This window comes from Rhineura floridana, chromosome 1 (assembly GCF_030035675.1).
Source record: "Rhineura floridana isolate rRhiFlo1 chromosome 1, rRhiFlo1.hap2, whole genome shotgun sequence".
In the NCBI taxonomy this organism is placed as follows: Eukaryota; Metazoa; Chordata; class Lepidosauria; order Squamata; family Rhineuridae; genus Rhineura; species Rhineura floridana.
The window spans coordinates 287,617,784-287,643,542 of NC_084480.1; the positions used below are offsets into that span (position 1 = coordinate 287,617,784).

Genomic DNA, 25,759 nt, shown 5'->3' on the forward strand with positions numbered 1-25,759 from the left:
GCTATAGCACAACAAAAGTGGGACCAAAGCCTCCAGAACATTTGTGGTGTGAAAAGTGATGAGATTTCAGCAGGAAAGTGACTGGAGATGCACCAATCAGAAATGTAGCAGCACAACCACCCCAAAAGTTATGCAATCCCAAATAGCATTGAAAGCAGCAGGGCCGGCGCCAGAGAGCAGCTGGGTTGGGCCCTAGCCAAGGGCCCCTGCAGCCCCTCCTTAGGGTGGGAAGGTGGTGCTCCCATTCTGTGATCCACGGAAGCATTGGGTCCTGCAACCCAACCCTGCTGCAGATTGTGGAGATGGAGCTCCCAGGCACAGTGCAGGCTTTAATAAGCCCACCCACACACCCCACCTACCTCTCCCATCATCCAAGATGCCTGCCATCACTCAAGATGGTGGCGGGGGCTTCCCTAAGGAGCTGATGCCCTCCCTGCAATCTTGGTTGATGGCAGGCAGGCACTCTACATGTGCACGTCATTCACACGACACAAGAGGTTGGTGGGGTGCACGGGTGGGCTTATTAGCCCTGTGCCATCTGTATCAGGGGGGTATTGGGCTACGGTGCTGTGGGCCTGGGGCAGGCTGGTGCCCAAGGGCCCAGTCATGCCTGGGGCAGGTCCTGGAAAGCAGAATTGTAATAAGACTGCGCCGATAGCATTATGAACACAAATCGTCATTAATGTGCAATAAAAAGGACACCAGGAGGAGCCCCTAATGAAACCACACAATTAAAACTTTGTGTAGGAAAGACAAGAGTGCAAAATTCCATTTAGATTTCTGGTTATGAAACTGGAAATCCACCAGGCTTTGATGCTAACTAATTTCTTTTTGCTCAGTAGAGAGGCCTCCTGTGAAAGAGCCTCTTCCCCCACCCCAACCCCAGAAACACAACACACTGCAGTCCATTTGCTGTTCCAGGGATTTGTACCAAGCACCATAAATGGGAAAAGGATTAGGAGTTGGATGAGGAATGGGATTAGTAAACCTGAGTAGCCCAAATAAAAGCTCTTGTCAAAGTGTGCTCCCTCTCATTGTCCTCTCCCATCCCTCTGTAAGGTTTCTCCTTCTTCTCCTGCCAGCTTCCAGCCAAGGCATCCACCTTGCAGAACTCTCAGTCTGAGCCTGTGTCTGTGTTCTGAAAACATTTCACAGTGATAACTGCCAGACAGGTCAGCTGTTGTTGAGAGGTTGTGTTGAAGAGGGCACTGCAGGGACAAACTCTGCAAAAGATATTAACTCAGATCCTGGAGGAAATTAACCCTCAGTGTTGTTGTTGTTTTTATAAAAGCAACACCAAAACAACTTTCAGAAAGCTACACTGCTTATTTTATGAGGGTGTGCAACTTCATTAGTAAAACACCTCCCAGGGAGGAAATTGGTGTTGGTTTCCTTGGCTCAAAGCAGGCAGACTTCAACCAAAAGAAATAATGTTCTCATTTGCTTTGAAAACAGAAAGAACACACAGTCCTTCTCAAACTGGAGGGAGGTAACGAGCGGAGTACCGCAGGGCTCAGGGCTCCTCATTTTTATTAATGACTTGTATGAGGAGGTGCAGGGAATGCTTATCAAATTTGCAGATGATACAAAATTGGGAAGGATATCTAATGCCTTGGAAGACAGAAACAAAATTCAAAGGGATCTTGATAGGCTGGAGCACTGGGCTGAAAACAACACAATGAAATTTAACAGGAATAACTGCAAAGTTCGACACCTAGGGCAGTTATAAAATAGGGAATACTTGGCTCAGCAATACATGCAAGAAGGATCTTGGGATTGTTGTTGATCACAAGCTGAATATGAGCCAACAGTGTGATGTGGCTGCAAAAAAGACCAATGCTATATTAGCCTGCATTAACAGAAGTATAGTTTCCAAATCACATGAAGTAATTAGTTCTCTATGCAGCATTGGTTAGGCCTCATCTTTAGTACTGCATCCAGTTCTGGACACCACACTTTAAGAAGGATGCAGACAAACTGGAATGGGTTCAGAGAAGGTCAATGAGGATGATCAGGGGACTGGAACAAAGCCCTATGAGGAGAGACTGAAAGAACTGGGCATGTTTAGCTTTGAGAAGAGAAGACTGAGGGGAAATATGATAGCACTCTTCAAGTCCTTGAAAGGTTATCACACAGAGGAGGGCCAGGATCTCTTCTCGATCGTCCTAGACTGGAGGACACGGAATAATGGGCTCAAGTTACAGGAAGCTAGATTTCGGCTGAACATCAGGAAAAACTTCCTAACTTTTAGAGCAGTAAGACAATGGAACCAATTACCTAGGGAGGTGGTGGGCTCTCCAACACTGGGGGCATTCAATAGGCAGCTGGACAAGCCACCTGTTGGGAATGCTTTAATTTGGATTTCTGCATTGAGCAGGGGGTTGGACTCGATGGCCTTATAGGCCCCTTCCATCGCTATGATTAGACTGCAATCTTAAATACACTTTCCAGTGCAGCCCTCCCCCACCAACTTGATCCCGCACCCCACATTTTGTAGTACAACTCCCATCAGCCTGCTGGCTGGGCCTGATGAGAGCTGTAGTCCAAAATACCTGGGGGGCTAGAGAGTAAGTTCCATTGGAAACAGTAGTACTTTTAAATAAACATGCATTGTAAACAGCTTTCTTCCAACAGCTGATAATATTTTATTACAATAACAATATGTAGGGCAGTGTTCATCCAGTGTTATGTACATTTACATCCCACTGAAAACAGCAAAAAACACATGCTTAATGCTCTCTCATCAAAATCAAATGGAACTTAAGAGAGTTCAAGTTCGGCTGGAGTGTGCCTTACGTGTTTCAAATCTTGGCAACTGGTATTCTTCCAGGAAGCCGTTAATAGGATTTCCACAACTGCCTGCAAGCATTTATTATGTAAAACAGCTTTTTAAAAAACGATATTGCCTGTGTATGCATATTATCTATGCACAAATGGAACCTGCAACAAAACGTTGCAGTGTAAAGTGCTCTTTGTACAGGATTCCAACCAAATACTGAGTCAGACCATTGGTCCATCTAGCTCAGTACTGTCTATATCAACTGGCAATGGCACTTCAAGATTCCAGACAGGGATATTCATTTATTTATTGAATTTGTATACTGCCCCATAGCCGAAACTCTCTGGGCAGTTTACAAGAATTAAAAACATTAAAAACAAATATACAAATTTAAAAACACATTTTTAAAAAGCAATTTAAAGACACATGCTAAAATACCTGGGAGAAGAGGAAAATCTTGACCTGGCTCTGAAAAGATAACAGTGGTGGCGCCAAGCACACCTCATCAGGGAGATCATTCCATAATTGGTCTGAATAAAGGAGGGGGATGAGTGGAAGACTGCCGTCAAGACCCGTTATGGACACTTTGAATATTTAGTGATGCCTTTTGGCTTGTTGAATGCTCCAGCTGTCTTCCAGAATTTTATCAATGACATCTTTTGGGACTATTTGGACTGCTTCATGATAGTCTATTTAGATGACATTCTTATTTACTCTGATTCCTCTGAGCAGCATGAGGCTCATGTGAAGGTGGTATTGCAGCAACTGAGAGAGAATCATCTGTATGCCAAGCTAGAGAAGTGTGGGTTTGACCTAAACACCTTGGAATTCCTGGGCTACTGAATCTCTCCTGTGAGAGTTGAGATGGATCCGGAGAAGGTGCGCTGCATGCTCTCTTGGCACCCTCCTAGAACTAAGAAGGACCTATAGCATTTCTTGAGCTTTGCTAACTACTACCGCCTCTTCATTGCCGCCTTCTCGAATAATACCGCCCCACTCACTGTCTAAAAGGTTCTAGGCGCTTTCATTGGACTGAGGCAGCCCACCAGGCATTTTGAGGAGTTGAAGCAGCTATTTTCCTCAGAGCCCATCCTGCAGCATGCTGAACCCCAGCAGCCCTTTGTGGTGAAAAGTGATGCCTCAGACGTTGCCATCAGAGCAGTTTTGTTACAGTCAGCCAAGGAAGGGGGCGGGGGGTCTACGATCCTGCACCTATTTTTCCAGAAAGTTATCCAGTGCTGAAAGAAACTATACAGTTTGGAAGAAGGAGCTGTTGGCCATCTGGGATGCTTTTGAGACTTGGCAACATCTGCTGGAGTGGGCACAGCATGAGGTGGAAGTCCGTACTGATCACAGGAACCTAGAGAGCTTGCAGAAGGCCCGCAAGGTAAATCAGCAGCAAGTTAGGTGGGTGTAGTTCTTTGCCAGGTTCCATTTCCACATCACTTATATTCATCAGACGCAGAACCGTTGGATGGATGTGCTATCTCACAAGTCAGAATATCAAGATACCCAGCCCACCATGCAATTAAGTCACATCATTCCCTTGGAGAAAATGGTCGCTGCCAGCTGCCCTGACCCATGGTTCGAGGACCTGGTCAAGCCCAAGATCAAAACGCATATGCTCAGGAGCGGGAGTTAGAGCATGCTCTGCAGGGCACTGCAATGGGCTTCTCCCGCTGAGCTGGGCTGCTTTATCACTATGAGACTGTATGTGCCACCGGGACAGTTACATGCCAAGGTGCCCCACCAGTGCCATGATATGCCCACTGCTGGACATTTTGGAGTCTTCAAAACCTTACAGGCTGTCACTCAAGACTTTTGGTGGCCAAGGGTCAAACATGACGTAAAGAGGTATGTGCAGTCCTGCCCCATGTGCACAAGAGCAAAACATGCCCCGGGACGGCTTGCAGGGTTACTGGAACCTCTCCCTGCAACCAAGGGTTCCTGGCGACTGGTAACTTTGGCTTTCATCACAGACTTGCCTGCTTCCCAGGGGAAGACAACTATTTTGGTAGTTGTGGATGCTTTCAGCAAGATGGCTCACTTTGTCCTCTGTGCAGGGTTCCCAACCTCCTGTGACACCGCCCAAATGTTTGTGGAGCACATTTTTTATCTGCATGATTTCCCCACCAGTTTAGTTTCGGATTGGGCAGCTCAGTTCACTGCCAATTTCTGGTGAGCCTTATGGCAATTGCTACAGACTGAGCTCAAGCTGTCATCTGCCCATCACACCCAGACCGATGGTCAGACTGAGAAAGTAAATGCTCCCTTGAAGCAGTATCTCTGCTGCTACATAAATTACCAGGAAGATAACTGGATGTCCCTGTTGCCTTTGGCGGAGTTCACCTATAACAACTCAGTGCACACATCCACACAACAGACCCTGTTCTTTGCCAGCTTTGGATTCCACCCTCGTACTTTTGACACCCCTGGCACCATCCCGGCTGTCCCAGTGGCAATGGAGTTTGTACATGAATTGCTGGCCATGCAGCAGTTACTACAGGAACAGCTTTCACGGGCAACAGTCAACTACGAAAGGATGGCAGATCAGCATCGCCAGCCTGGCTCAGATATACTGGTTGGGGACAATGTGTGGCTTTCCACACATGGTTTACCCACTTGAGTTCCTTGCCATAAACTAGAGGCTAGAAGATTGGGACCCTTTGAAGTGGAAGCTCAGATCAATCCAGTGACATTTTGTTTGCGGCTGCCTCCCTCCCTCAAGATTCATCCTGTCTTCCATCGATCATTGCTAACCTCAGAGCAACTGCGAGACCCCCACCGTATACCTGAGGCTCTGCCTCCTCCAGTCTTGGTCGATGGTCAGGAGGAATTAGGTAGAGCAGATCTTCAGCTCTTGCCAGTGCCGGGGAAAGCTGCAATATCTGATTCAGTGAAGGGGTTTTGGTCCAGAAGAGAGATGTTGGGAAGCAGAGACTGATGTCCATGCGCTGGACTTGGTGAGAGAGTTTCATATACAGCTTACCCAAACAAGCCAAAACTTCTGGGGTGGGGGTAAATCGGCATGAGAGGGGGGATGATCTTGTGCCCCAGGCTGAGAGGGGAAGATTGATGGGTCAGCTTCGGACATTGATGACTGTGACGATGAACTGGGGGAGGGGTTGAGCAGCGGAGAAAGATCATAGAGCGCACAAATCCCAGTGACTGACACCTTGGCTTTCCCTGATCCTGGCCCCCCTGTCGAAGCACAACCAGGACTATCAGTGACTGCCCCTTTAGAACCTGATCTGCCAGGCGCTCTACCCCTGCCTGCATCTGCAGAGGAGGTGCCACCTGCTTCACCTCAGGTTTCCCTGCCTGGCACCCCTCAAGTTCCCATGGCCGAGCCAACAGACCGCCCATCATTCTCAGAGGGGGAAGCGGAGACCCAGCCCCCTTCACCCCACGCACACCAGAGACAGAAGCGGGAGATTCAGCAGACATTAAGGAGGAGCCAAAGACTTTGTGCGAAAGCCAAGTCTTCCTAAGGGGGCGGAAGGGGGGGGTTCATTGCTGAGTCAACGTCTGTAGCTGCAAAGAGATGCTTAGCCAGGGTAAAAGTTCCTAGAAAGCGTAGTTAGGTTGATGAGTCACAAAGCTTTTGATATATCTATCACTTTAATAAAAAGAGGAAAACTTACAGAACCATCTGAGTCTGAATTCTTCAGCTTTGGGCAGGACAGCAAGATGGCTTCCTCCATCACAATCTGGTTATGAATTGCCCAAGGGCTGTCTATTTTTGGAGTCAGTAGAACTTTGGTCTGCTCCAGCAATGTAATATTATTTATGGTGCTCTCTTTCCTTGCCCAATTAAAAGCCAGGAAGAAGCATGTGAACTCCCTTGGGAACTGGCTGTGCCTAACTTGGAAGCTTGCTGTTCTTTGAGACCCAGTGGTGTGTAAGCAATGAGCTTCCCTGCGTCAAAAGAGAGTTTGTGTCACAAGCCACTGCCCACCATAAATAGGCATGCCATGACATAAATGTGCTTCTATTTTTTTTTTAAAAAAATGCAGGATGCTGCAATTTCCTTGGGAAATTATTGTGCAACAAACTAGGGTCAATGTGGCTGCAAGAGTCGTTTCTCAGGAATCTGAAAGATACTGATGCCTCTTAAAGCAGCATTAAGAATTACAAGGCCAAGGAACATTTCCCAAGGAAACCATATTAGTATTATAGTAAACCCAAAGGCACTTACATGGGCAGAACCTGAATTCAACAGTCTGCAGCACTCCTGCTTCAATGAGTTATTAAAGCCCAGTATGGTCATGACGTACACACTCCTGAGTTGCTTAATTCTTAGTTAGCAGAGGAACGAATACTCTTTTAAAATCTTAAGATGAAGGCAAGAAATGCTCCTTCAAAATTCTTTGCCAATGCATGTGCAAAGATCAGAATCACTGCCCACTCAATCTGCTCATCTACCGAGGGAGAGTGAAAGGCAAATGAAGGATGCTGCTCCACTTCCTTGCATGCTTCTGTTCAAGGATGGTGCCTTGGTCAGATTATTGGCTGTTCTCTCCCTACCGCATCCTGCACTACAGCTCACCCCATTCAGAAAGGTCCTCCGAACCTCAACAGAGGCTTGGGGGAAGAAGTGGTGGGAAAGGTATATTTCAACTATCTCTTTCCAAAGGCACTTCTCAGGATCCAAGCCTATGCTGTTACAACATATGGTAATACAATCAAATTATACTAATCTATTCATTTCATTTCATTTCAATTATTCTAATACAAGTTTAAATAATTTGGATAATTTAATAAAACCGGAAATGGACTGCCTTCAAGTTGATTCCGACTCATGGCAACTCTGTGAATAGGGCTTTCATGGTAAGCAGTATTCAGAGGGGGTTTACCATTGCCTCCCTCTGAGGCCGAGAGGCAGTGATTGGCCCAAGGTCACCCAGGGAGCTTCATGGCTGTGTGAGGATTTGAACCCTGGTCTCCCAGGCCACAGTCCAGCACCTTAACCACTACACCAAAGAAGGTAATTTTCAAAATTTATTTAAACCAAGGGGTGGGGGATTTCATTCAACATAAGTTGGAGGGGACTTATTTGAAGCATGTAAAAAACCTAAGACAAGAAGCAAAACTGAAGTAGCCATTCAGGTCAAAGACTGGCTAAAACAGAAGTGTTATTATAAAACAGGTTAGAAGTAGATGCATTTAATTACCATAATTAGCATATGATTACTATATGGCATATAATTTTTGTTGTGTGGTAAATTTCAAACCTACAGTTTGTGGATTCTTATTCAAAAGTTGCTCTTCTCAAGATAGTGAACTCCTGAGTCATATTTTGAAGAAGAAAAATCTGACTCATGAGAACTGGATACATACATACAAAGCAGTGTGCTATGACAAGATCCTAAGGGAGCAGAATTCAGCTTCCAAGGACTCTCAGCTTTCTTTTTCTTTTTTAAAGGCAAGGTTTCCAGTAGCCACTGTAACTGCAAACATATGCATAGAGGTGTGGAGGCAAAGTCTGCAGAAATATCTGGAGTGAGAGGAGTGGCTCAGGAATAAGATTGCCTGTGGTTGGGAGTGGGAACTTCATACCTCCATATCTCCTTACCCGTCCCTAGGAATAGCAAAATAAGATACACAAAAGTGGAAAATAATTACATAAAGTTGGCATATAATTGTTTCCAAATTCAGATTCCTAGATGCAGGTTTTTTAATTTAAATTAAACATAAAGTACAAATACTCTTAATATATATGAACTGTTTCTTGCTTCCATTTCAAATGTTTGCATTAGTTTTATTCTTCTGATTTTTCAGTTGTATGCCTACAGCCATGAAGGATAGAAAATTGCCCTTTTATTTAAATCAAACCTACCATTCTCAAAGGTTTATGACCCAAAAGGTCTCAATGAAGTGCCTTAGACCGAAACAAATAACTGGGGAGACTTACTGCCCATCTCCTCATCCGTGGCAAGGCTAAGAAGTCAACAGGGTTATGCTGTAGCAAATAAACATGTGTTTCCATCCTCCCCTATCAACAGGTGAATTACTTGCAGCTTACTGAACACCTGAAAATAAAGCAGAACCATCCATGCTGCAAGTTCTTTCGTATGGGTCTCAAATATCAAAACGAGCATATTAAAACAACCCATTGCATCTCTAAGATTTGCATGGTATACTTGATTCAAGTCTCCCCCCCCCCCAGCGTCAGCCAGACAGTCTCGTTTCATTTTTATTCAGTACACACTCAGGACATGTTATAGATTCCACCAGCATGAAAGCTGCTATATTAATTTCTACCTACTACATTAACCTCAATAAAAAGTCCAAAATAACCATGTTCTAATAACCTATTTATTACAGTTTGGAAGGCTACAGCTATTTCCCTCTGAAATACGTATTTCAAAACATCCAGTGCACACAACTGATCCAGAGGCAACAGAAGTACATAGACTGTATAGTTATTCTGGTTTAAAATGGTAGAGAAAAAGATACATGCACACAGTTGACTTATACACATTTATTAGGAGCATCCAGGCATGCTTACAATGCAATTAACAGTTTTACAGGAGCATAAAATGGAAGAGAATCTATAGTGACATAATACATTATTAGATGATTATCATTCCTTAATTATGATTACGATGATGGACTGCCTTCAAATCGATTCGGACTTATGGCGACCCTACGAATAGGGTTTTCATGGTAAGCGGTATTCAGAGGTGGTTTACCATTGCCTTCCTCTGAGGCTGAGATGCAGTGACTGGCCCAAGGTCACCCAGTGAGCTTCATGGCTGTGTGGGGATTCGAACCCTGGTCTCCCAGGTCCCAGTCCAACACCTTAACCACTAGCCATGTTATATCAAATTAAGACATTACTTTGAACCTCAGTTTTGGAGTCTTCTCAGTTTGTTGTATACTATCTAAAAATGATGCAATGATTTCCCATTAAAGAATTAAGCACATGCTGAGTTTTCTCTTAAAAATCAACCAGGCTTAAAAAGTGATTAACTGTGGCTAGAGTTAGGGGCCAACACAATGCCAGAAAAAGCTGTCTGAGAAAAACACAAAGAATGTACTTGTCCCTAGGTATACTTACCAACTATTTGCTCCAATTTTCAAGTTAAAAATGCATATTTTATGTCTATTTATTTGTATTGAATACATGGACTGTAGCTGTTACCAAGAAAAAGAAACCAGCCACTATTCTCTCTCTTGCCAGAACGTACAGCAACTGCGTGGCAGTGTGCAAGCACCTATGTGCATTACACACACAGAGAGTTATGTGCAGGAGAAGACTGTAGCCAAATTGCCTTAGGCACTATTGAAATGTCTGAACCACCTACCTAATAGTTACGCAATCTTTGTAAAAGTTATTAATCAAAATCTTATTATGTAAATTATTAAAGGGACCTCAAAATCATAGTACTGGGTCAGATTTCAGTTTACATATTCAGTAATGCCATATTTTAAAACGTTAGAACATTTAGTGTATTTCTACTACATTAGCTGAGAAGACAACCCATTAGCTTTTTAGTGCTATCTGAAAAACAGAAAAATATAAACCTTTTCACATTCTGGCCTTCTAACAGAACTGAAATAAATATTTTCTAGCTCCTAACAAGCATGTAACAGATTAGCAATACATACAAATATGCTTTGAATACTACAGCAAATGAATTTCAGATTAAGATCATGTGCCTGCTTTTAAGAAACGGACTGCTTCCCCCAATAGGAAAAAAGCAAAAACAAAACCTCAGCATATTTAAAGTCTAAAGAAGTTTTCTCCCACAACCAACAAAACAGATTAATTTTATAAGGTTTATTCATGTTCTCCAGTCTAGATAAAACTAGGTGATTACACTGAACCAATAAACAAAACACTTGACAACATTTCAAAAGAAATTTAAGGAAAAATAAAGTTATGACGTGTTCTTTAAAAAGAAAAAAATGAACCAAGATGAGACAAACCTGAATGCTCTTGCAGTATTATGCTATGTATATGTCTGGCAGAAAGTTATGACTATTAAGCACCCACAAGGATAGACATGGTCCGTTAAAATAGTGATCTGCTTTTAACAAAAATGCAAAGACTTGGTCCCTTATTAATTTTCCTTTTCAACACCAGGCTCTTCGGGGCCTTTTATATCATTGCACTTCATCAGCAGAGACTGCTACTAACATTTTATCCCAAGCCAAGGCTCTTTAGAGGTAGCTTAAGACAGCCTTCACTAGCCTGTAATACATCCATACCATACATTTAAGGCACATTTATACCACTTTAAAAGTCACGGTTTTCCCCAAAGAATCCTGAGAACTGTAGTCTACCTCTCAAAGAACTACAGCTCCCACCACCCTTAAACTACAGTTTCCAGGATTCTTTGGGGAAGCCATGTGCTTTAAATGTATGGTGTGGATATGACCCTGGTACCTTGCAGATGTTTTGGACTTCAACTCCCATCAGCTTCAGCTAGCGCCAATGTAGACAGCACTAGGTTGGTGAAGGTTGGTTGAGGTTTACCTTAGAATTTAGTACTGTTCACCTGAAGTGAAAGCATTCTTGTTCAAAAGGATTTCTGTACATAGGAATATATATCTCAGTGACAACCATACACACAGCTGCTGCCACTTGCACCAAAGACAACAGACCAAGAAGATAAAAATAATGGAAAGGACACTCTTTATTTACACTGCCTCTAATGCAGCTCAGGCTGGTTTTCTACAAAAGGCAGCACTCCACTAACATAGTACGCAATCCCAAGAGAGAGCAAGGCAATGACAACAAGCAAGAGCAGCACCCGCCAGACGCCAAGATCCTCCACGAATTCTTGCCATGTTGTTCGGAAGCTGGAGAGAACTCCTTCGCCTTGTTGCAGGTTGGGATTGAGAAGCGAATGGCTTTCCATTGCACTAGACAAGGAAAAGGAATACAGGGATGAAAAATATATACCCCACTTCTCTTTATAAACTCAAAGTGCCTTAAAAATCAGAATATACAATAAATTCAAACTACTGAATCATTTTCATGCACTAAAACAGGATAAAACTATTCAGCGTAAGAACAGGGGCAGAGCAAACCAAAAATGGCTTAGCAGCTCATCCAGTGCTTAAGAAATGATTAAAAAAAAGGGGGAGTGATCAAACCTCTCTAGAAACTCTTTAAGGCAGTGTCTCTCAGATCGTGGACTGGGACCCACCCGTAGGCCTTGGGCAACTTTCAGGTGGGTCTCAGTACCTCAGCCTGCTCAGGGCCTCCTCACTTGCCTGCCCTGCCTAGTAGCCATGCCATTGCCTTTTGGTTGGATCAATGCCACCAGCACCAGCAACTCCTTGCATGCTGAGTAAAGGTGGCTGGGATACAGAGAAGTGGAGGGGGGCAGGCAGAGGAAAGGAAGGTCTCCCTCCTCTGAGGGGAAAGGGTCAAAGGAGGTGATGAATTAAGTTATAAAAGTGAGATAAAAGGCTAAAATTATTTTTATAATAACAATGCTAGGAATAGAATGGAAGCGAGTAAGAGAGGTAAGTTGTTAAAGGAGGTAGTGAATGTAAAAAGGACCAGGGAGGAGGGATGAAAGAAACTGGCACTTTGAGGTGGGAGGGAATAAAGTGCCACTTGAGTGTGAAAGGAGAACAAGAGTAGAAATTACAAGAGACGGGTAAAAATACTTTGAGAGGTTCAAGGAGATGGAATGGGGAAAATATACAAGAAAGCCTCTGGAGGTTGAATCACAGTACTTCCAGAGCAAATACTGTACTTAGCTTGAGGAAAGCTGAACTATGGAATTCCTTGCCACAAGGAAACACTGTAGCAAATAACAACAATTTTCAAAGAGGGATTAGATCTCCGTAGAAAATGATGTCAGTAATTGTCAGCTTATTATGCCAAACTCTGACTTCATCTGCCACCATTTTGTGACTGGCTCAGGCCCTGTACCACCATTTTATGATTGGTGGGCCTCAGTCATTTTTGGCCCTCTTGAGTGGGCCGTGAGGGTAGAAAGTTTGAGAACCGTGGTCTAGGGCACTATAATCCTCATCACCCTCACCGACATGATTTGCGATTGGCCAGGATCACCACTAAAATACTACCAAGGAACAGCAAAGAAAGAGGAGCAGGGGCTGCAATAAGCCATCAACAGTAAAAAAACAAAAAGGATGATCACACCTCCCAAAAGAGCTATTTTTGTATAAAAAATGTTGAATTAAATTATTTGACCCAGCCGTTTTAAGTATTAACTGGCCAGAAAGTGGGAGTACTGCTTGCCAGATAACTGGGCAGAGTGCTCTGTGTGTGTTTTTCTTTACACTTCTGAAAGTAAAAGGTTAGAAGCTTAAAGACATACACAGGCACCTGGAAATTTGGTAAAGGGTCATGGAAAATTAGTGAGGGGACTAGGCCTGTTCTTGCCACTTTGTAGTCTACACTCCATGGCAGAACACAGGGTCAGGCTGTCGGGAGAAGTGTAACATACAGAAAGCATCTGACATTTGTAATAAAATTCCTTACTTTTGTTTTTAAACATTCACTTCCCTAGAAAGCTATTTGGTGTGTTTGCTGTGGCAGAATCCAATCATTTCACCCTTTTATCAACTCCCCCAACACACAGCTAGGGAGAAAGCCTTTAAAAGGGTTTCTGTTGGTGCCCAACTAGAATGTTTAACTGATTCAGTTTTAATTAGTAATCTATAACCACTGTAGAGGTTAAATAAAAGTATAATGCAATCTAAGTGGAAAGGTCACATGGTTATCAAAAACAAACTAGGCCTGTTTCTTTGAAAACAGAAAAAGGCTCACCGAGAAAACACCTGTGCTATTTTCCATTACAATCAAATTAACAACACTAAAATGGCAGCAAGTGCCAGAATACCAGCTATTTCGGAAGAACTTGGGAAGTGACATAAATCCCAGATGGTATTTCTGCTGCTAAGAAAAACAGGCTGCATTTTTGTTAGATGTTGCTACCAACACAGTGGTTGGCCGTTAGTTACGGGTCTCTCCAAGGCTATATACACAAGGAGGAAACATCCTCAGAGTTCAATTGTCTACAGTCATATGCCACACTAGAATAAAGGCTGAGAGCAGTTGGGAATCCAAGCTTCAACTGCTAACTAAATGGGGGGGGGGAAACAATTAATCCAATAAACAAGAAAACAGGAGGGAGAGAGAATGTTAGGCAAGAGCCGAAACCCAAATTGCAGTCTTCTGCTAATATTATACCATTCAGCCACAAGGCATACAAAATGTAAATGCGTGTTTCAGCCCTAACTATACCTCCTGTTGTCATGAAAATTTCTGTATAAAAAGATGACAAAATACTTCAGACCAATTCTAGGGACATTGGGCAGCACATTGTTTAGATATTTGCAGCTGAATAAGGCATTTTTCTTTGCCAAGTCACATAGTGAAATTAACTAGGGAAAAAGGAAGTACAGTAATAGGTTCAGTTTAAAAGGATTCCTGTACAAAAAAAGCCACACGTGTATTAGATGTATAATGCTGAATTACAACAAAACTCCATTAGAACAGAAGATTTTTCTTAGTACCCTGCATCTTCCATAGAAGTGACAGAGAAAACCACAGTCTTGATTTATTTTACTTGTACCAAAGTGAGGATCTTGAAAGGGACCCAGAAAACATTTTTAAGAAAAGAAATAAAGTTCTTGCTCCACTTTTTCCATGTGTCAATAAGGGGGAGGGGCATTCCAAAGTCTAGCCCTTGCTCCCCCTCAAAATAATTTTCAAAGTGAGGACCTGTACATATTAATGTTCCAACTGCTTCACTATAGATATGAAGCACATACATTTTCAAGGCGGGTATATTTTATGTATGCCTCACAGCAGCTGGGAAGGGACCTATTAACATAAAACAGCAATGATGATGAGGAGTGAGAGCTTCCCTGCTTACTCCCCCTACCTTAGATAAGCTATGGGAAGTGTGCAGCATTAGCCAGACCACAGATTAATCTAGCCCAGGACTTCCTACTTCAACTGGCAGCAACCGCTTGAGGTCTCCTGTGTTGACAAAAGCAAATCTCCCTTTCAAACATTACAGCATTCATTGTGAGACATTCAATGGACATACTGAAACCATGTCTGTTACATCAAGCATGAAAGGATCCTCAAGGATTTTCTGTTGCTAAAGCCATTCATTACAGCCTAGTTCTCATTGTGTTAGGCTGTGCCACTTCAGACTGCAGGTGGGGGTTTGCATGATTCAATGCTCCTCAATACAAAAATTATCATCTGCACATGGTTTTCTAACACACGGGGGGGGGGGAGTTAAATTAGTACCTTTCTCCCCAACATCCAGTTTTCTATATGCAGGAATTTATTTTTTTGGTATAGAGGAGCATTCAAACCATGCGAGTTTCTACCTGTGAACTGAGATGGCACAGGCAGGTAGTTACTGCCTCAGTAAGAACTATGGACATGTGATTTTAGCCGACTACCAAAGTTCATGAGCCACATAAGGCCTGAACGTATCGACTGAGTGTAAGTTTTACAGAAGCCTGTCTTGCAAGAAGCCTTGACCTTTTCCAGTATGCAGAACAAGCTCCAAATAGGACTACTTACTCAGCTATGTTAAACCAATAGAATCAATATTGACTTTTGTGTGTGTGTGTGTGGGGGGGGTACCTTTCACTTTCAGCAGTCTGCATTGTTTCCAGCTTTGAATGAGTTCCTCTATTGAATCCTTTCACTTCTTGCTCCTCCAAAGATTCTAGCAACCGAATCACATCTTTATTTACGCCTCTTCGTTTTGCCAGAACAAGAGGCGTAGCACCTTGGTGATTGCTATATAAAATACCAAGAGAAAGATAAATAAGAGCTCACAGAACTGTTTCTATTTGAAACAAGGACAGATGACACTTGCATTAAAAATTCAGCACATAGATTAGCTTTCATAAGGACAATACCCTATACATTTTATTCATAGGACTTGTGTCTATGTTAACAGGACTATAATCACAGACAGTGCCTGACTACTCATGAAATGTTAGTCAATTACATTAATAGCATGTTAGTGACAGGAGGAGTCTATACAATTGTCTTTTGAACCCAAACACTTTAATCCAACAATTTTTAGTGCCACTTCTTGTGTTATGAGGGAATATGTTATATCTGAAAACCATTTTCCATGCAGTTCAATCTAATAACACAAAAGTGCAACATAGCAGTTACCAGGACTATGCAGCACCAGCAAAATCTCTCCAAAGTAGCCTGATGAAGCAGGTTGAAAGCAATTTTCCAATGTTATAATTGCCATGTGGAAGCAGTTTTTGGAAGCATCTGCATGGCAAGCTGTAGTATTTGAACTGGCCCTCAAATAGTCCATTATTAAACAATACTATAAAGCATGGCACATTTTTTGCTGTAATTTTGTTTTTAATTTTTGTTACTACTTGAATGTTTTTTTAAACAGGCATCAATGATGTCAGGCAGTGAGGACAAGAGAAATAACTCCTTAATTTTATTATTTATTATAAACTCTGCTGCTTTTGAATTTGATACAACAATGAACACAGAAAAAGGGAAATAAAAGGAGCTTTTTACAAATAACCATTAAGAGACAAGTTTGGGATTGCAAGGTCAAGGTTCATTGATTTATTTTAGGTATGCACAATTGCATTTGATCATATTATGCTCTGCTCATTATCTTTCCAGTTTCCTCTTGTATTTTTGCAGTCTTAATTTTTACATTGGAAATTCTCATGAAGAATTTGTTTTATTTACATACCAAGCATGTCAATAACATTGCTGGTAAAGTAACAGCACCAATTTCTTTTTAGAACTTCCTGTTGCATTATCAGATGATATATCCCAAAGTTAATGATAATGATTGTTGTAGAATTCATATGAAGTACAAGTTAACTTAATAAGATTTAGGTGTCTCTAGATCTCTTAGTCACCAGCTACAAGTGAAATACTGTAACTAAACACAACAACTGCAACAGCAGACTTAAGGCTCATTGCACATTTCCAACCATTAGGATATGTGAGCAGATAGTGCAAACAAAAAACCATTCTGGGATGATTGTTAAATGTGTTTATTTATTCAGTACAGTAAGTGCTTTTGTCTGGGCACTGGCAGATGTTGCTAGCCTGGTGGTGTGAATATACAGCATTTCAGAGAAAAGACTGAATCGTAAGCTCTGGGAGCAGGTAGGATGAACGATGGAAAACAATGTTATCCACAAAAATGAAGAACTGATGACCATTTTATTCTTTACACTGGAACAAGCATCCTGTTGTTCAGAAGAGGCCAATTACTTTGAGATGCTTCCTTCCTTCAGTTCCAAATGAAGGAAGAAGAGTAACACCATCCATGGCTGTTGACCTTATGGCTTTGTCAGTCTAGCAAGTGCTCATCTACACCATATCATGCAGAAAAAAGTGGAAAAGCCTCTGCCTGATGGCTCTCCTGTGGTGCCCACCATTACATGCAAAATAGCTACCCATATGGTCCTTTAACCTGCCATGAAGAGTATTTACAACAGTGGCAGCAGCCACCAAGAACAGGCAGTGGTGGCATAGAAACTATTCCCATAATCTGGAAGAATTACAGTTGTTGGTGGTACACTATAATTGGTGAGGAAAAACAAGTCCATTTTAAGTTATAATAAGTTGTATAATAATTGGTCATGAATAGCATCCAGTTTCCCCCGTGAAATATAGGTAATATGCAGGTAAGCTTTGGAACTTTTTTTTGTTTGTGGGTTGCTAATTATTAACCGAAAATGACAACGAATTTCTGCCCGTGCTTGATTTTAAGCAATACTGCAGAATAAACTGAAATGTCTAAAAACCCTCAGATGCTTGCTTATGTGGCCTAACTGGTCTATTACACTAGATCTTCAGGCAATGCTAGTACTCAAAGCTTCAAAAATTTAGTCACATAACGGCTGCAAACTTACCAAATATCTATTTTGAGTCCGTTGGACACAAGGAACTGAATGGTATCCACATGCCCACACAAGTGAAGGGCTGTGTTACCTTGATAATCAGTAGCCAGAAGATCAGCACCAAATTTGTGCAACAGCTGACAGATGTCTACATTTCCTCTAGCTGCCGCTAAGTGGAGCCCTGTTCGGCCACGACTGTCACGAATGTTTGGGTCAAAGCCACTCTCCAACAGCCTCTTGGAATAGTTAAAATCTCCATCAATGCAAGCCTGCAGCAGAGGCACATTGGTCTGTGAAGAATCGTTTACAAACACATAGGACATGACTGTTCGTTTCCGGGAAATGTAGCAAGCCTGCAGGTGAAAATGAAATCAAACAAATGATGAGCCCATGCCAGGGAAGACGCCAACACTTTAAGCAATTACTTTCCTCAATAAGAAAAACTGTCATATCAAATAAGATCAAAAAAGTGGTACTGTCTGCATGTGGTGCTCCATATTGCTCTCAGAACACTTTTATTCTGCAGTGTTTTTGTTTTTATGGGGAGCAGTTGTGCAAAAGTTAGTAACCACCTTAGGACCCAATGACTGAAGATAAATGTCCTATAATTTTTAAAAGCTAAATTCTCTATACTCATAAACTAGCTTAGGCAATGGAAGGCCTGATCTTAACACAGAGTATTGGTATTCGAAAAAGTTCCAACTAACTGCGATTTTCCAACATCACATCACTCTGAATTTCATATGTCGATAAATTCCACAATTTATCCAAATCCACCTAGATAAATAATTTTCTATATATACAGAAAACAAACACTGAACTGGAAAAGAAGTGAAAAGCATAGTCCTAGAGTATGTCATTATTTTAACATTTATGTCAAATGAACATTTTTATTCTGCACAAGCTATTTTACGTACAGAGTTTATGGTCTTATGTTTTTTCCATCCTCTTTTGATGATAAAATACAGATTTCACTACTTAAACTAGGCAGAATTCATAAAAGAACACCAGCACCCTCTAGAGTATTAGCTGTTTCCATTCTTTCTGGAAAAACAAAAAACGATGCAAAGAAAATTTGCTTTCATTTCCAATCTGAGATATTGTGATGAACCCTGATGAGCGACACAACTGGGGATGCTCATTCAAAGCCAATCAGGATTTCCAGCCTGTTTCCCAGCCAAAATCTGAAGCAGCTTCATCATGTCTTTGTAAATTAACTGTCCCAATTTTTGGATGCTCACAGGCTCATCCTGCAGAAAATGAACTTTTTCCCCCTTCACAGCTCAAGCAAGTTTGCTGCAAACTAGAATTACAGACTACTCTAAAACCTCCATCAGGTATTAAAGATAATACTTACTCAGGAAGAAAATATCAAGTCTTGCCTTCAGTAGGTAAGTACAGTCTACTCACAGGATTCTTAACATTCGTTGTAATCACACATTTTGTGGTCCAGTACTAACCTGTAACAAGAAAAGTTTTACCAAGAACAGCTCAGTACTCCTCAATTTTTAGGCAGTACACGTAGAAATTGAATGTTATTTTACATTTCTTGAAGCAAAGAATATCTATAAAATCTAATCAGAGATATCATTTGAGCTGGTTCGCGTGTAACACTAAGCCAAACCGTAGGTTAGCATGAGCACATGAACGTTCCTGTAAAGATCAAAGCTACTGAGCTCCTCCCCAAGTCCTGCACTGCTGCAGGCTAAGACATGGTTTGACTTAGCATGTTGTGGTTTGTCTCCTCCAGACATTATATGCAAAGTGCTGAAGTCCCTCAGCAGACAAATCAGTATGGAAGAGGCTTTGCCATGGTAGGAAGTCTGTGTGTGTGTGTGTTTGAGAGAGAGAAAGAGAGAATGGATCAGACTACCCCTTTATCAATCTCATGTTGACAAAATATACTCAATTTTACTCATGTATTATTCTCCTTCTGAAAACAGTGAGATTAGCAATCTGCATATTCTTAGAGTACTGTACAGGGAAGGGTTCAAAGTGCTGGTGTTAACCTATAAAGCCTTATACGGTTCGGGACCACAATACCTGATGGAACGCCTCTCCCGATATGAACCTACCCGTACACTACGCTCAACATCGAAGACCCTCCTCCGGGTGCCTACTCATAGGGAAGCTCGGAGGGTATCAACAAGAAAAAGGGCCTTTTCAGTGGTGGCCCCCGAATTATGGAACAATCTTCCTGATGAAGTATGCCTGGCGCCAACATTATTATCTTTTCAGCGCCAGGTCAAAACTCTCCTCTTCTCCCAGGCATTTTAGTATGTGTTAAAATTGTTTTTTAACTTTTTTAAGAATTTAAAAATTTTAAAGTTGTCTTAAATTTTCTAAATATGTGGTTTATTGTATTTGATGTATGACTGTTGTGAACCGCCCAGAGAGCTTCAGCTATGGGGTGGTATATAAATTTAATAAAATAAATAAATAAATAAATTATATGCCTTTAAGTTGCTTACGACTTATGGTGACCCTATGAATAGGGTTTTCATGGCAAGAGGTATTCAGAGGTGGTTTACCATTGCCCTCCTCTAAGCCTACGGCACCCGGTATTCCCAGGCGGTTTCCCATCCAAGTACTAACCAGGCCTGACCCGGAGGGCTTATCCACACTGGAGTTCAATGTGGATTTTAAACTGTATGTGTGTCCTCCTCATCCAAGTAACAGCCTGCACTTCTCTCCTGCTAAATTCAAATTTTCCTGATCCATGGATTGATAAGGAAAGAAAATCCAATATAAAATTTCAGGTTGCCAGACTGTAGATGCATTGTATGGGTGGATTTTTTTACATGTGTGGTGATGTTTGGTTGGGTGCTTTCTATTCCCATCCCCCCTACTTCCACTTTGTTTCCATCAGCCCAAAGGAAAGCATACAGCCTGCCCTTTTCCTACCAGTTATTGCTGGGCATGGTCGTGTTATTTAAAAAAAAAAAAAAAAAACTCATGTGTGCAGAACTGCTTTTGCACAAAACAGCTGTATTAAAAATAAGATTTGCCCTCGCAAGTACAGGAGGTGGAAAAGAAAAAGAGGAGGAAAGGAAGCAGCAGCCTTTCTATAAGCGACTCCAAATCCTTGCCCGACTTGGAGTGACACACATTATTTTTTTACTGTTCTTTTGTACAAATCTGGTATATCAAAATTTTTATATTTCCCCTGCAGCAATGGTGATGCTACTGGTGCAGTTCAGGGTGTGTGTGTGTGTGGGGGGGAGGTTAGCCATTCTGCCAATGATTATACAGCTTACAAAGATGTAACCAATTTTGAGTTACTCAAGCAACACTACAATATCTTGGAAATGGAAATAGCAACCTATATATTTTAAGTTTTTTAATGCTCTTTTGCACAAATCTAGTATATAAAAATTGTTTGTTTTTTTTAAATTAAAAGGTGCATCTGCACAGGGAAACTTTTGTGCATGCTTACAATGGACCTCAGGTTTCCAGAAGTTACGGGGGGCGGGGAAGTACTAAGGGAACAATAGCATATAGTGCAAATACATCCAGCACCGCACACCAGGGTGAATGGGAAACATCAAGATATATTTGGGAGGCATAAAATTGCAAGCGCTCATGTGTGGATGAAGGTTCACAAATACTCACATGGAAATAGCAACCCAGGAATGAATGAATGCCCTAATGTGGGCACAGCCAGAGGGGGAAAAAACCCTGCTGTCCCAGATAAAGTACAAAAACCACTTTCTCTTTCAGTTCATATTGCAAAAGCAGAAGATAACACGGGGAGATGATCCTCCTTTACCTAGGAGTAAGCCCCACTGACCACAGTGGTACTTACTTCCAAGTAAATATGCATAGGATCATTCTGTTACTAGATGAGGCAGAGCCCCATGAAAGAAATTACCACTGAGGAAGGGAAGATTTCACAGTGGTTATAGTAGTTCCAATGGATGCCACATTGTTTAAATGTAAAGTTACAGAGCAGATTAATTTGCTCTACAGCGAAATCCTAGTGAATGCTAGATGTTAACAACAAAGGCTCCCTTTAGGCAGCTAAAGATGCTTAAAACAGCAATTAATTTATCGTCTTTGGGATTTCAATACGTTAGATACATCCTCTACTCAAGTAATATTGTCATTATTTTTTTTGGGGGGGGGGAGACACGGTCATAGGCAGGTATCCCCATTTGTGTTGCTTGTGCTGTCTCCTCTTTCTCAATCTGCTACAAAGGCCCCTCTAGATGCCCTTTTTATTATGCATTTATTATGCTCATGATGCTATCAGGATGATCATACATGATCCCGCTTTCAACAGTTTCTGCCTGCAGAAGTTTTAGGGTGGTGACACTGTTTCCTTTCAATCAGTGCACATCCCATAACTTTCTGCTGAAATCCTGTAACTTTTTATACCACAAAAGTTCTGGTTTATTTTGTCCCACCTTTATTGTGCTATAGACCCTCCAGACAGCAATAATGTGATAGCATCACAGAACAAATAATAAAGCACAATAAATCCTCCACTGCTGCACTATTGTTATGTCAAGAACATATTACACAATAAGCCTGCAATTAAACAGGAGTCTGAAAGGCCTTTAGAGAAGTTATACGACACAGAACAGCAGACAAGTTTAACATCTATCTAAGCAGCCTATCCATCCAAGGTGAGAGTAGAACCTATATTTGGGTTCAAGACTTCTGTTCTTTAGCAGAGGAAATGTTATTATAGACAAGGTGACAGCAGGTAAGGAAAATATACAGCTGCTTTTGGGTGGCCAGAGTCCAATCTCCTGTGCCTTAATAAGGTGGCACAACACTTATTTTGGGGTGTAAAAACTCCCAATTTCTTATTCTCAAATAAGGCCTGGGATCATCTCATTTTAAGCTATGCTTACTTTTTGTTATGTTAACCATTCTGGAAGCTTTGCTGAAGGGCAATATAGAAATCTTTTAAAATAAAACAAAAACTTGCAGAGCAAAAATAAATATTTTTTTGAGCCAGAGAGAACTCTTGTGCATCTCAAAGGAGACATTCTCCTGGTGATGGAGACATATGGGGTAGTCCAAAGCTTATTTTGGTGGTACAGAGGTCTTTAAACCTCAGCTCTTCATTCACTGCTCATGCAGTTCTTTGTTGAATAAGAAAATTGGAATAATGAACCCAAGTATTCTGGATATAGCCTGCAAAAATCTTTTGCCTTCTTGTCTTTCTAACTTAGCTGCTTAAGAATTGTTTTGGTGTTAAAACTGTTGCTGTTTTAAAGATACATTGTGAGCTGCTCTATGCATTTTAAGTAGAAAGAGAGAATACAAATATTTTAAGTATTTAAAGAGAAACTCTTAGTATTGCTGTATGCTCCCAAGATTAGTCACATGTCCACTATCAGAGTTTTTAGTGTGGCAGCACCTGCCCTTTGGAATAGGCACCCAATGAACATCAGGCAGGCATCTATATGCAGAAATGGCATTTAAGTGCCTATTTTATTTATCATTTATTTTTATTTATTTAAAATATTTATATCTTGCCCTTCTACCCTATAATAGGACACTCAGGGCGGCTTACAAAAATAAAATCAAACATGTACAAAATAAAATTGTAAACAATAAAATCACAAAAACATTAAAATACATAAAATACAATACACACAGAGAGAGACATATATACATACATATAGGGAGTGGTACTAAAGGGGCCTATTGGGAGACGATTTAAAACTCATCTTTTCATCTAGGTGATCCAGCTGTGTTGGTGTATTAAGCTGATCTACTGATCGCTGATGCAGTTTGTACTTGTTTTATGAATGTAGTTTTATGAATGTAGTTTTATTGGGTGATATTCAGTGCTACTCAGAGTACACCCACTGAAGTGAACAGACATGACTTAGGGGAGAGACAAACTTACTGTGCTGCCGGTTCCAGTGCATCTCCACCTCTCTTTTCTGAAAACGGAGGCACAGGACACTAGTTAAACCCCACCCCTTTTTACTGTAAAACCTGGTGGGATCATCTTGAGTGTGTTTTTTAAACAGATTTCACAACTGATCAGCAGATCAACCCACTGCCCCTCCAGGTGTGGCCAATGGAAATGCTTTGCTGTAGGTGACTAGTGTGCTCACAGCTTACTTAGGCTCATTAATTCCAATGGGTCTACTCTGGGTAGGCCTTAACTGAATGCAGCGCATTGTCATTTTCTGCTGCTCATCACCACCACAAAATTTGTTTTCCTAATCTTTAGAAATAATAACTAACAAGCTGAAGCCTCGTTTTAGCAGCTGCAGGACAACACGATGTCAGCAAATTTATTCTGCTTCTCTCTGCGGAGAAACGAGTCGGGTAGCGGGGCGGGGAAGAGAGGATTTCACTTGTTGAATTTCTGTGTGCTGCATACAATTCTTGCTATACAGGCTGGAGCTAATCTGGAGCCATTCCCCAAGCCAGACAACCTCTATTAATGACATGAGCCCCGCACTAAACACACAGACCGTGAACATACACCCTTCCACAAACAGTGCGCCTTCCCCCCTTCCTTCCCGAAAGAAGGACCCCTCAAGTAAACACGCATCTATTATTCCGACCAACCCGTAAAATATTCCTCACGGACGCCCCCTTCCCCGCTCCGCTTACAACAACCCATGTTCAAATGCTGGACAAAACTCAAATTTCCAGCCGCCCACCGAGAAGGCCAGCGCCGCATCCCTTCGGCTCCTTTGTCACCACCTCCTTCGCGAGCGCCGTCAGGAGCAGCCAAACCTCGGGAAAGCAGGCCCAGTTGTGCCAAAGAGGTGTAAACGCCCATGCGAAAGAGTTCGACTCTTCACTTCCGGTTCCTGGTTGCCATCCATAGAATCCCCCACATCAAGAGCAAGGGAATGCTTAGGAATCAAATGTTAGAAAATCAAATAAAACAGGCTCCTTTCCGCTGCCGTGCTTTGGAAGAGGAGGAAAAAAGGCATGTCTGTTGTAAACTTTACACAGGACACGGAACAATATGCTCAAGTTTCAGGAAGCCAGATTTTGGTTGAACATCAGGAAAAACTTCCTAAGACAATGGAACCAATGACCTAGGGAGGTGGTGGGCTCTCCAACCTTGGAGGCCTTCAAGAGGCAGCTGGACAGCCACCTGTCAGGTATGTTCTTGCACTCAGGTCCTGCTTGCGGGCTTCCCCCAGGCACCTGGTTGGCCACTGTGAGAACAGGATGCTGGACTAGATGGGCCACTGGCCTGATCCAGCAGGCTCTTCTTATGTTCTTATGTTCTTATGCTTTAACTTGGATCCCCATGTTCAGCCAGGGGTTGGACTCGATGGCCTTTTAGGCCCCTTCCAACTCCTACTATTCAATGACTCTACACATCCCCCACCTCGTTCTTGTCCTCCCCATCTGATGATTTTACTGTATTTATTTTACTGTATTGTATTTTATTCCTTGCTGTGAACCGCCCAGAGAGCCATTGGCTAAGGGCGGTATAGAAATGGAAATAAATAAATAAATAATAATAATAATGAGAATAAGCCTCAACGGCTTCTGGAATTGATTTTAAAATATTGTTAAGGAAGGGGTAGTTGGTCTGTTGTGGGAAGGAAAAAGAGAGACAGCTACCTGGCTGTTATGGGGTTGTTGTTTTTTAATTGGCCCCTTTTATTGCCGGACAAAATCATTTCAAATTAACCTTGCCAAAAAGAAAGACGTATCTTGTCTTTTTCTATTTGTGTGTGTGTTAGAGTGCATGCCTAATTTCAAAGAACGTCAAAGAAAAGGGGCTTCTCTCACCCGGCCAGCTTTATTTTGGGGCTTCACGTCGGCTCGTTCCGCAGGTTAAGTGGATTCTTGGAGCTTCGATTGGGGACCAGTGCTATATCCAGAAAACAGGTGAGACTGTAACTGCCTTGGGCAGGCAACGAAATGACGCGAGCATAGAGAAAATAGAGCGTCCGGCAGAGCCAGCGCCCCCTGCAGGTTGGCTGATGTAGTAGCAGTAGTATGTCCAATAAAAGGCACAGTGCTTGCTTGGAACGGCTGCTGTGCCTAAAACAGCCTGGTGAGAGGCGAGCTTACCTTGGTGGTACAGCACTACATACTTAGCAAGTAGGGATGTGAAAGACTGAAATCCAGGACAGCCTTTGCCAGTGTTAGATCAGCCAATACCTG

The 25,759-nt window shown here is 42.0% G+C and overlaps 1 protein-coding gene across 3 annotated transcripts; it reads right to left on the reverse strand.

The window, feature by feature from the left end:
* Positions 1 to 9,248: 9,248 nt before the first annotated feature.
* Positions 9,249 to 25,474, reverse strand: ANKRD46 (ankyrin repeat domain 46). Of its 3 annotated transcripts, XM_061604408.1 has the most exons (6): positions 24,286 to 24,452; positions 23,514 to 23,550; positions 19,005 to 19,107; positions 17,660 to 18,000; positions 15,381 to 15,539; positions 9,249 to 11,653 (listed from the first exon to the last, which is right to left on the reverse strand). In XM_061604408.1, the coding sequence occupies exons 4-6, from the start codon at positions 17,968 to 17,970 to the stop codon at positions 11,440 to 11,442; spliced, it is 684 nt and encodes a 227-aa protein (XP_061460392.1). In that variant the 5' UTR covers positions 17,971 to 18,000; positions 19,005 to 19,107; positions 23,514 to 23,550; positions 24,286 to 24,452; the 3' UTR covers positions 9,249 to 11,439. The 3 variants fall into 3 exon arrangements, with proteins under 3 accessions (XP_061460392.1, XP_061460402.1, XP_061460382.1); XM_061604418.1 differs by lacking the exons at positions 23,514 to 23,550; positions 24,286 to 24,452 and adding an exon at positions 25,382 to 25,474; XM_061604398.1 differs by lacking the exon at positions 23,514 to 23,550.
* Between the last annotated feature and the right edge of the window lie 285 nt (positions 25,475 to 25,759).

Excerpts from the sequence above, each read along its gene's own strand:
- ANKRD46 (XM_061604418.1), bottom strand. The coding sequence starts at position 17,970 with ATGTCCTATGTGTTTGTAAACGATTCTTCACAGACCAATGTGCCTCTG. Across the intron at positions 15,540-17,659 it reads GGACTCAAAATAGATATTTG|CAATCACCAAGGTGCTACGC; the intron begins GTAAGTTTGCAG and ends TATTTTATATAG. Across the intron at positions 11,654-15,380 it reads CAGACTGCTGAAAGTGAAAG|TGCAATGGAAAGCCATTCGC; the intron begins GTACCCCCCCCA and ends TTCCTTGTCTAG.